Here is a 12,293-nt window from a genome sequence, read left to right on the forward strand (position 1 = left end):
CCCCACCCACCTTCAGTCTGTTTTGAGATAAATATGATTGTAACTTAAGAGTTTTATGAGGCTTGTAATTGGCTCTTCCAGTGTGTTCATGCTTCTGAAGTCTTGTAATATAGCTAGGATAGACATCTAATCTCCTTCATTTGAAGGAAAGGAGAACATGATATTTGTTAACACCCATATAGAAGTTATCAGTCCAAAAGAAAATATTCTTTACTGAGTTTCTGTTGCATCAGGAGATAAATGCATCTCTACATGATTCTCTCTGATCATATCTTTAACATGGCAAAGCTTATATTTTTGCTCTGAAGCTTTAGGATACTTCAGTAATAGATTTTATTATTTCCATGTTTGTGGACTATTGATACCCAAAGGTCTAAACCGGGTCAATAGTTTTCTTTGCATCAAAGTAATTTCGTGCTGCTTCCAAAGTATGTCTTCACAAAACTGGTTTTATTGCTCCAATATACAGAGATAGAAGTCTGCATTTCTTATCTGCTGCTGCCTTAAAGGATCTTGTATAGTATTTATTTTAATTTGCTGTGGAAAAAAGATAAACGTGCCACTGAGACAATGAGTATTGTTGAATAATCTACCAGATCATCTCAAGCACCTTGCCATTTTCTGAGGTGGCTCACTCACTGAAGACGGATCACTGAAAACCCTCAGGAGGGCGAGCTGAACAAATCTGAGAAACTGGAAATAAAGTAAACCTTTTAGAACCAGGCAGGTTTTCAGGGAATCCTAGCCCCAACTCTTAGGAAAAGGAACAAACTTCCTCCATAATGGATATTCTCTTGACATGAACCTGGAGGAATGGAAGGGAACACCCTCCGAGACAAAATGGTTTGAAAATTTTTGCATTGGAAGGAAGTAGGGACTTAATCCTTTGACTGAAATTTCAGTGACTGTTTGCTTGGATATGCACCAAGAACCTAACAACAAAATCACTGGAAGGACAGCAGTGTTTAGCTTGCAGGTCTTATTTCTTTAAGTGGAGCCATTGCTTGCCCCAAGACATGTCTTTGAATATTTGATCTTACAGTATATCAGCCAGGTGAAGTAACAGTCCTGAAAAATCAGCTGAGGAAATCTAAGCTAAAACAAGATCTTTTGTAATAGTAGTTTTTTGTTTTGTTTCATTTTTCCACATACAACAGCTTCTTAGTTAAACATGGACCTTAACAGTAAGGGCGGGGGGGGGGGGGGGGGAGAGTGCTTTAGTTAGAACAGCTCAAGTGCTGCCCTGCGAGGCTGCCAAAACTTTACATCTAAGGCTGCTGTAACCAATTTTAGTCCAAGCAAAGTGACTAACATTTTCTGACTCTGAGTTTGGCAGGAACACTTGTTGGTACAACTGAGTCATTTAATAAGTAGGCCACAATCAAGACAGAATGACAATGACCTTTTTGTGCTTAGCTAAATAAAAGTCTGGATAGGAACTTCTGCTGTTCAAACCTTCATCAGAAGCAAGCCAAGCTATTTTTTAAAACCATTTCACACTTTTGAAGAGAAAAATTTAAAAGTTAAAGGAGAATCTGAGTCATTTTGTTTCAACTACTCTGAAAAAATCCAGCTACAGTTATGTTGCTCTGAAGGGAGCCCTGGGATATGCCACATGGAGCATCTGTAGGCCAAATTTTCTGGAGAAGCTCTGAAGAGGAAACTCAGAAGCCCAGGGCCACAGCAAAGATCTGGTCAAGCTTCAGTGCCACAGAGCCAGGGGACACGTATACAGCCCCTCTGCTGGTCCCCAACTACGTTTCAAATTCTGCAGCCTTCTCTAGCATAATCCAGGAGATGCTGGAGGGCTGCAGCAACCTGCAGCTCTATTCTCCATTCCCCATCCCATCATAGGAAAGGTGGGGAGGGAAAGGAGGAACAGAGGATCAGGAGAGGTAAAAGCAGGGCTGGCAGGGGCTCCCAAATTCCCCAAACCTCCCTCTCCTTTTCCCCTGGGGCTCTGGACTAAGCCTCAGCCTGTCCCCTGTCCCCTGTCCCACGCACATATAACAAAACGTAAAAGTTGCCAAAAGGCACCTCATCTCAAGTGGTATTATTTTGGAGGATTTCAGTCACTTCTGAAGTTTAAAAGGACATGTATGTTTACACAGGTGATCCTTTGAAGTGTTTCAAAGGCATTTGAAACATTTGAATTGTTGTGTCCAAACCTAACAGCCCCATTTTAAAACCAGAAATAAAAATACATTTCAACATACAAAACCAAAAAAACCCCTATAAAACACCACCCCCCAAGCATAGCACAACCAGAATCTTTCCCCCTAAAAGAGAAGCTAGAACCTTCCCAAAGCCTGCTAGGGGATTTAGGCTATAATTTTTTTTGTATATTAAAATGACCTGATATTATGGTGATGGGCAGCAGCATCAACCATTACAAAACATAGAATACGTACACCAGATTTTCTGTTTTTACCATAAAAGATGGACTGATTCTGCCAATGACAAGAGATAAGGTATAAACAGCCCCAGCCTGGGAGGCTTCTCAGGGTAAGATATGGGGTATTGCATTACACTTGCCCAGGGTGAATGCTCATCTGAGTTGGCAGACAGCTATAATCAGTACAAGAAAGGACTTTTAATAAGAAAGGTAATGTTTGAAGGTGCTTGTAACTTGCAGGTGTAACTTTTGTTGTAGAAGGGTCTAAAACTAAAAGATAAGAGTTTTATATCAGAGTGGATTTTTGCCATTTTTCACTGTTAATGACTTAAGCAGAGATTTTGCTAGTTTTATCCTGCTTACAATAGGTCTGCACTCTTCAATTAGGCCTATATTACATCAGTTAGCCTTGTAGATTTCAGCCTTCAGATAAGTGTGCATAGGAATATCAGATTAGTTGCATGAAAAATGAGAATAATGATACTTACTTCTCTTGTGAAGTGCTTTGAGATCTAATGATGAAAAGAGCCCAGTAAGAACTTGGTACTATTATTATGCTTATGACTTTCAATCATTTTCTATGTTCAGTCTGTAAGCTGGTATAAAGATCTCTAAGTCTGGAGAAGTAGTTTTAAGAGTCCTCTTACAAGAAACTGACAGGAATTTATGCAGTTTCTTCAATTGCCTCTTACAGAAGATGCAGATGAATGTTTAGCAGCTCACTAAATATGAGTCTGTTATACGCTCACTGATTTTAGTATTAAACTTCCATGATAGAACTGTATTAGTATGCTGCCAATAGGACACATTAATACAAGTTATTAATATAAACTGGTTGAAAACATCAGCATATGAGTGAACTTTCTGCAGAGCTGAATAAAAGACCTTTCCCATTGCAAGAGCTCTCCAGGCAGAGACGACCTGAGCAGGTTGCGGGGCCCAGGGCAAATCAGCCCATGCGGGGCTCTGCCCCCACTCTGATCCCACGGGCCCCGGACCCGAAGAAGCTGCTGCTGCCATTGGCGGTGGCAGTATCAGCAGTAGGGGGCAGGATAGTGAGCAGCTGGATGCCGAGCCAGTGCTCCGCCTGGGTCTGCACCGCTGCCACTCTGCCCAGGTCTGCAGGGCCTCCCAAAGCACGTGGCCCAGGGCGGTCGCCCTGATTCGCCATCCCCCAGGGACGGCCCTGTCTCCGGGTCTCAGATAGTTTAGACATAGATTTGAAATGGTCTCTAGATTTATCTGAGCCATCTTATGTTATTGTTAGGGAACAGTACAAACTTCCTCCTATTAAAAGAAAATATTGGGACTTAATGAGAAAAATAAATAATTTGTCTAGATGTTCTTTTGGGACGTATATATTACGATTTTCAGCAACAGCATTTTACAATTGGTGAAATGAACATAAATATGTTAATAAAAGAAAAACTATTAAATTAAATAGGATATCCAGCTCTCTCATAACCAGATTGAATGGTATCAGTATTTTGAGTAATAGGGTGTGTGTCTATATGTGTTACTATGGCAACTGTGCTGCGATTTAATACCTTTTGGAAATAACAAGTCATGGCTCAATAACAGCCCATACTGCACCATATGCACAGTGCAGAGTTATTTTTAACAGCTACTTCATCATAGTGGAACACTATACTAGGGAAGTGCATCATTATGGCAAAGTAGCTGATGGTCATGTGTAGACGCACCCATAATGTTCTTAGACTAATTGGTAATTCCAAGCTTTTTAAATAAAATAGATTATCCAGAGGTTGTCTAATATTGGTGCGAATCTAGCACAATTAAACATAATGGATTCTTGTCTATGCAGAATTAAATAGTTCAAGTTCTACAACAAGTCATTTTGTTACTATACCTGTAATCTTTCAAACATTTTCTTTTGAGCTGTACAATTTCAAATGGTTTCTAATTCTTGTGTGTGTCCGATTTTTTCTTCACAATGGCAGAACTCTTCAATTTTTGGAACTCAACAAAGAAATTATCTTTTAATCTTACTGAGATGAATCCTGGTTTTGAGTTAAGGAGAAAATGGATCACTCTTTTCTCTGCTTCATTGAATCTACACAGCAAGCCTGAAAAAAAAATTTTGCATTCTGAAGCAACAACTCATTTCTCCCTTTCTTAATGCATACTCAGCTCCTTTTGTTTAAAATTAATGAATCTGGCAAGGCCTGGCTTTCTGTCCCTCCCTCAAAAAGGTAGGACAGTTGGCACACAATGTGTTTGTTGTTAGCTGACTTTTCAGAAAAATCTCTGAGCAAAATATGTTTAAATTTTATATTCGACAGGAACCAGTCACACCTGCAGCTTCTAGTTCCTCAGGGAATCTAAAACACAAATTAGAACGGGGCTGATGACTTTCTAAGCCCTTGCTTGCATTACCAAGTTCTACTGGCAGAGCTATATATACTAGTGATGTGAAGGGATGTGCCATTAGGAAAACTAGTGTAGCTCTGGAAGCAGAAAAGCTCTGCCTGGAGAAAAGCTCTTCCTGTGTTCACAATGGAGACCCAGCTACCTCATTGCTGCCACCCTAGTTAAAGTAGGGAGAAACTCCCCTGGGTGTGATTTAACTCTTGCTGGTCCCAGGTTATTTTTCTCCTTGAGCGACCATTTCTACTCTGGGACAAAATCTGTACACTTGTGGTTTCTCCTGGGAGAGCAGCAGCATAGATTAAGTCAGCTGATTAAGTACAAGGATAGATTAAGTCAGCTGCTATGTCTATTAAAGACTATGGACTTGATGATCCCCTGCCGTGTGCCTTGTGGAATCAGTTACACATGTACAATTTTATACCCAGTGGATAATCAGGTTTTGGTTGTTTAAAAAGATTGCGTTTCTTATTTCAGGAAAGTCGCTAAATGATTTTGTTCGGGTTTTTTTGAGCTACTGTAGTTCTAATGGTGAGTATCCCCAGCATTATCTTCATGACAATATCTAGCCTAATGTTATCAGACTGCACAGTACTGTGTGTTTGCACAGTTGTGTGTGTTGCCAGAACACTTAAATTAAAATGCTACATATTCTAATTCAAAATTCCAACTCTGAATTTAGAAATATTCCAAGCTACGCTGTGTTGGTCAGGTGAAAGTGCTAGTCTTCTCTTGTATGGTCTAATTCTAAGATTTTGCTAGGTCTAGCAAGGAAGAGGAGGGGCAGTTAAAGGTGGGGACATAAAGGTCTGCTTCCATTGTTTTTGAGAGGTTAGTTTAGGCTAAACCTTTCAATTTACTTGTTTTCAAATGACACTGGGACCCTTTTACATTTATGATATGATTAACTAGCCACAAGTTCAGACAATGTATAGCACCATAAAATTGCAAACCAACAACCAAAACATCCTTGGGGCTGGTTTGCATGGTGCCATAAACTGAACATGAGGCTACCCTATCCTGATACTGTTAACCAACCACATTTGGCTTGCAATATTCCCGATAATCAGGGATCCTGGTTTTCTCTGATTAAAAACAAAACCAAACCAAACCAATTTTCAGTTTAAAAAAAGTTACCCAAAATCCACATTTTTCCATGATTAAAATGAAACACCACTATACACATCAATATATAAGTGGTGTTTTCATTTTAATCATGGAAAAATGTAGATTTCAGGTTACTTTTTTTAAACCAAAAATTGGGGAGTATTTATTTATTTATTATTATCAGAGAACATCAGGATCCCCTGCTGATAATGGTGCAACTGGGCTCGTTTCTAGTCTCCAAAACTGCATGTCCTGCCATGAACGTGTGGTATGGCAGGCTATGCAACTGTTTGGACAAAGGATCAAATCCCCTCATGCCATTATTTTTATGTCTGCCATCATCCTGTGTCACCTATCCTGGATGGAGTCCTAAAAAGTATTACAGGGGAACACAAGGGCCCTATAGAGGATCTGAGAAGCATTTAAGCTCTTAGCCAAACTTTTACGTTGCAACACTCTTTTCACAATTTAGTTTTCTTGGTTATAGCTTGTATAGAATTTACTGAGCTGTCCCCCAATTACATTAGTAATATGGTAGCAGTGTAAATATAGCTCTTTAAATCACAGATAACAGACTAAATTTCTGAAGTGAACAATTTTCTGTACAGTTCCAGAACTCTAAAACCAAAGGCATTCTGGAAATATTTTCAACAACTCTGGGATTAAAACTATTGCATTTTGATTTTTAATAGAAGTGCCACAAATATGTATACAGACAACAGATCTGCTATATTAACAGAACTATCACTGTGGTATCAATATGGACTACTCTTTTACTTTGCATTCATTTAAGAAACAAAGGCTTAAATTTTACAACTGAAAAAAATTGGAATATAAAAGCTAATGTCACTTATGATATACCAGGATACAACAGAACAATTGATGTAGAAGTTAATCTTTGAAAAAATTAGAGTATTAAAATGTATCTTGTTTATATACAATACATCTATAAATTACAGTCCACAATCAACATTCCTTTTGATAAAATATACTTTATTTAGACTTGCTGAAATCAGCAACTAATATTTTCCAGTAATAATTTCAACATAATCTTTTTTTGCACTTCCCACGCATAAGAGCACACTCAAATTTTCCCAATGGGATTACAATATACACAGGTTCAACCACATTCAATATAAATTCTTTGGCATAAGGTGATCAACTCCTTTTCCAAAGATGTCGTAATTTCTTCTGTAACATGCTGCATGTACAAATCTAAGGAATAAAAGTCTTTTCTTCACATTCTACCTTCTCCACTGCACAAGGTGTCCAACTTCAATATGAGAAGTCCTCTAACAGTCATTAATTGTTGAGAAGCTGAACTAAATTCTCTAAACATTTTAAGTGGTAGCCTTTTAACTGATTTTCTTCTGGCTGTGGAAGAGCTAAAGAGGAAAAAAACAAGATTGAAGTGCTTTTTGATTAACTTTTAATACTTCACAAAATACAACACTTTAAAAGTTAAATAAAACCCATGATGGATATAGGAGATTCTTCCTATTTCATGTGTATCAAGTCAGTAATCACTCTTCATCTTTCAAAGATGTTGTAACGGTGCTTCACACTAGTCCTATTAAATTTCAACATAATCAGCCCTGGAAGCTCTCACTTAGTAGGGGCAAGGAAACATTCTTTGATCAGCCTGGGTTAACCCTAGTGCCATCCTGGCAGTTGTCTTAATGTCTAATAGTTTGATCCCTTTTTTTTTTTTTTTTTTTATTAATTTCGCCTCCACAGAACAAAAGAGGAATGTGAAGAAAACAAGAAGAGCGGGTCTCCAAGAAACAAACCCTGTCCCACTTACCTCTGCTCTGCATATGCTGCTTCTTGAAATTAAGCACTGTGTAGGAGGAGGTAATAGGGCAGAATGGGGCATGTCCAGCACTGCCCTGGAGCACACCTGAGACTTAAAATCCTAAGAATCACTTTGTGTATGTAGCAGAAAGGGACCATCTAACATTTTTTGGTTAACTGACAAGCAAAAACGGGAGCAGGTGGATGGAGCTTGTTTTCCAGCACAGTCTTGGGATCCTTCTGGAGATGGTGCAGATAGCACTTGGGGTTTACTTCAGAAGTGCAGCATGAAGGAATTCCTTCAGCAAGCCAATCAGTACATTCCCATTTATGAGCTGTTAGCCTAGTCAGATTTGTAAGGCTTCAACTAGGGTAAGCTAGTTAGATAAATCTTCCTGAGGTAAGCTTTCCCAACAACTCTGCATGATTGTAAGACATAATTACAACTTCATTTTTTATTTTTTTTCAAACAGTACAATCTAGGGCCCTAGGTATTATAATTCATTATCTTAATCCATTATGAATTTTAATTGTGTTGAGTCAACCTACTAATTTGCAAAATTCAGTAGTTCATTAAGTTATTAATGCAAATAAGTGAAGTTGTAAAATAAATATCTTGTACAGCACAAACTGCATTCAGACAGCATTATGGATATACAAACTGTTCTACGGTAGGATAATGACAGGAAAATGAGAAGTCCCCTGCCCACATTCTTCACTTTTTCTTTCTTTCTTTTTTTTTCTTTTTAAAGAGGTTGTAACAGTATAAAACTATCACAACAGAGATGAGTGCCAAGATAATCAAATCCACAAAATGAAACTGGCAAAAATCACTTTCCTGATGTTAACCATCTCCAAAACAAAACCAAAACTCTCTCGATTTAACAGTAATTTCTTGGCCACTCCTTGTAAAAAAGGTAAGGAAGCTTGTCCCCAGTCCTACACATACTTAAAATGCCCATGTGTTTAAGATTAAGCATTTGCAGATGTCTTTGCAGAAACAGGTTTCTAATGTAAATGACAAACTGACAAGCTCAATGGAGCTGCAGCCCTACTCCAATGTCCTGTTCAGAGAAAAGTCCCAAAACAGATGCTTTTAATTTTTCTACCAGTACGGACAGCTAATCTAAGTATAAAAGCTGTCCAAATTACAGCTACTTGCAGATACTTTCAACAAGTTTTCTAAAACCCTATCCAAGGTCAAAGTAAAAACCAGCCAACTTAGATAGCAATAAAGACAGAATAGAGCAACGAACAGTCCTGAATTCATCTCCGTGTAGTTGAATTTATCAACTGAGCAGTGTTAAGTGAGGTCAGTCTTAACTGGGCAGTGTTTCTTGTTCAAAGCTTAACCCAGAGGTAGCATGTGGCACAGAACATTATTTTGCTGTAAGCACAATCAAATGTATTGGTCAAACTAATCTTTACAATTACCACATCACATTCTTATTTAAAAATTGTCACAAGAATTTTTCCTTTTTTTTTTTTTTTTTTAAAGAGATGCCTATCTGTGAATTTAAAAGGATCATTGTATAAAACCTGAAGTTTTAGAAAACCTTACAACAGAACAAAATGTTTTTTGTTGTTGTTGTACAATATAGTGTATTGATCTATCTTGACAGAAAAATTACAAAATTTAGATAATTTTTTGAGATGGAAACCAACTTCTCCAATAACTTACTTTTCTTCACTAAAGAATACGCCTCATCTATTCTTCTCTTTATTGAAGGATTCTTCAAAGTCACTTTTGCCTGTAGCACAAAAGAATAATCTATTAACCTTATTCCAAAAAATTGACATGCAATGAAACTACCGTTTCAGCCGGCAACTAATTTCTTGGCAGCTAGGCAACAAAATATGGCATTCTAGAACTTCAGAGCATAACATGAGATTGTACCATCATACACATGGGGGAAAATTAACAGATACCAATGAAATGAAGCATTATGGACTTCACTCCTAAACGTTGCTTTCAGTCTTTGAGTACATCTACCCTTCTACTACTGTCTACCTTGTATTCCAACCTAGTGATCACTAACATTAGAAATTTCTTTGCTCCATCTTAAGGGCAATGATCCAACTTAACTCTAGAAGCTCTGCTGTGCATCAGAGCCCAAGTTCAAGCTTCCCCTTAGCCTGCCACTCTTTAGTGTGTTCAGAACTCACCTAGACCATACAGGTCACAAACATAAGTAGTCCAGCAGGAGCAAACCTACAAGTCCTTGTACTTAACTTCCAGCCGTTTTATGCCCCACTTCCCATCTCTATGGCTTGTACATAAAGCCATTAACAGAATGAGAAACAGGTAGTTAGCAAAACGATTTCTAGAGGAGCTCTGCTGTCTGTTTCTTTAGAACAGATCTTTTAAAAGAGGCCCTTTAAGAAAGAAGGCCTTTGTGTATAGCTGGCTCAAGGTAATATAGACAGGGCTGAGGGCTTGTATGGCTTAGGCCAGGGATGTCAAATTCACCTCCTGTCCCAGGCCAGATCCAGTCTGGGGCACAGGGAAGCTCAGTGGTGGTAGTCTGGCTCCCACCATGTGCAGTGTGCCCTATGCCAAAGCTGAAGCTTCTGCTGCTGCCACATGTCTCTTGTGGCAGTGGCAGCACATGTTGTACATGGTGGCAATGGCTCTGGCTCCAGCATGGGGCATGCAGCACACAGTGGTGGCAAGGGGAGCCCAAGGAGCTGGGCCTCTTTTAATGGTAACAGAATAAGTGACTGGAAGGTGACTGGAACTATAATCAGTCCTTGCTCATCATCCTATACAAGTGCCCTGGATTCCTCAAAAGGGCAGGCCACTCTTTCCTGGCCATGCCTCCTCAAATTTCAGTGGCCTACTGGTAGCTCAGTGGGCTGGATACAGTGGCTCTGCAGGCTGGATCCAGCCCATGGGCTGTATGTCTGATACCTGTCTTAAACTAGTTGAGGGAAACCCTTGGGGTAGACCCTAAAAAGAACATTCTCTTAAGATATATAGGGTTTATGTGGCAAATAATTCGCTTCACCAATCCTAGGCCCAAATCTTACAACTTATTTTGTGCGACTAGGTCCTTGCATTTGTGTGACGTTTCAGAGTTTTACATACGTGTTGGTATCTGCCAAGGCCAAGCAAAATTCAGGATTGATACATAATTTTATAACTCTGAGAGAATTTGTGTTACACGATAACAAATATGTAGAGGATCAACATTAATGCAAAAGCATGCTAAAGACATCTCCTTCATTAGAGAAAAATTTCCTTTAAGTTCTGAGATTTTTCTTGACTAGCAAGTGTTTGCCAAATACTAACCTTCTGATAATTGTGAAGCAAAGCCCAAAGTGCAGATGCTCCAATTCTCTGAACAGTAAGACTGTCACTTTCCAAACAGGAAGACAGCACTGCAATAGCTTTATCTAATGAGGAAAATAAAAGCCCAACAAGACATTAAAATAGATTATCATCTATGAAATATTCTTGCACTGAAAATTTGCCTGTATTTCTATATATTTCAATATTGTTATTGTATAAACTTTGTTTCTATTGTGCAATCAGAACAGGTCAAATTTGAGCAAGCACCTGCTGGACATTTTAGCACTATAAAAGTGAGCGCTGAGAAAGACCACAGTAGCTCAGAATGATTTGATATTATGTATTCCTATTTGAAATCTCTGGGTTTATATATTGTGAATCATGTGTAGGTGTTTACCCAGCTAACAGTGCTAATACTATACTTTGCGACACCCTTGAAAAGATCTCACAGCATCCCAGCATGTGGTGGTACTCTTGTTGAGAATCACTAGGCCAGATTATGGAGTTGAATAATGACTGTTTATCCAGAATGCTGAATAACGATCTAAGAAAAAACCCATGAGAACACGTATGGTGCCTGTATATGTGCGGGAAGGCTGCTCTGACATGCTGTAATTACAGTGCTTGATTAATTGAGTCTGCTGGAGCATGCCAATTAGCATGCTCCAGTTAGCCACCACATCTCATGCATCAGAGCTCCTATGGTTCAAAATGGCAGTGAGGGTACTTTAACTAAAGGTTGAATGAGTATTCTTCCATCCACAAGAAGCATTTTTGCCATACTTATCGGTATTGTGGGTTTCACCCGGAGAAAAATAAATGTAGTTTAACATAAAAGAGGCATTGTTTTCCAAAGGGACTAATTGCCTGGACTAAGTTTACAGAATCATAGAAAATTAGATTTGGAAAGGACCTCAGGAGGTCATGTAGTCCAACCGACTGCTCAAGGCACGACCATCCCCAACAAGATCATCCCAGCAAGGATTTTGTCAAGTGAGACTTAAAAACCTCCAAGGATGGAGATTCCACCACCTCTCTGGATAAACTGTTCCAGTGCTTCACCACCCTCCTAGTAAGAAGTTGTGCAATTGAAAAACGGCATCTGTAACTAATTCACAATTTTCCTTTTTTATTGTCTTTCTAAATTAGATTTTAAAACTGGTGTCCTATATATTTAGGGATTCTTTCTATTTCCTTTTTGGAAAGGCATGGTCACTCATTCATAATAGATTGCTAAAAATGTTACATTCATACTACAATATAATTTCAAAATACTCAATCTCAAAATTAACAATAAGATTATTGTAAAGCCATCTT

At 38.6% G+C, this 12,293-nt stretch overlaps 1 protein-coding gene across 3 annotated transcripts in view; it reads right to left on the minus strand.

Moving 5' to 3' along the window:
* Positions 1-6,862: 6,862 nt before the first annotated feature.
* Positions 6,863-12,293, minus strand: part of RTTN (rotatin) — a 147,287-nt gene continuing 141,856 nt past the window's right edge. For 2 of the 3 annotated variants that reach the window (XM_059724270.1, XM_059724269.1), the window contains exons 47-49: positions 10,977-11,080; positions 9,366-9,435; positions 6,863-7,275 (exon numbers count right to left, since the gene is read on the minus strand). In XM_059724270.1, the coding sequence (XP_059580253.1) occupies positions 7,193-7,275; positions 9,366-9,435; positions 10,977-11,080 (257 nt within the window). In that variant the 3' untranslated portion in view covers positions 6,863-7,192. The remainder of the gene's footprint in view (positions 7,276-9,365; positions 9,436-10,976; positions 11,081-12,293) is intronic. The other variant, XM_059724271.1, reaches the window with a different exon arrangement.

The sequence above is a fragment of the Alligator mississippiensis genome, chromosome 3, assembly GCF_030867095.1.
Source record: "Alligator mississippiensis isolate rAllMis1 chromosome 3, rAllMis1, whole genome shotgun sequence".
Classification (NCBI taxonomy): Eukaryota; Metazoa; Chordata; order Crocodylia; family Alligatoridae; genus Alligator; species Alligator mississippiensis.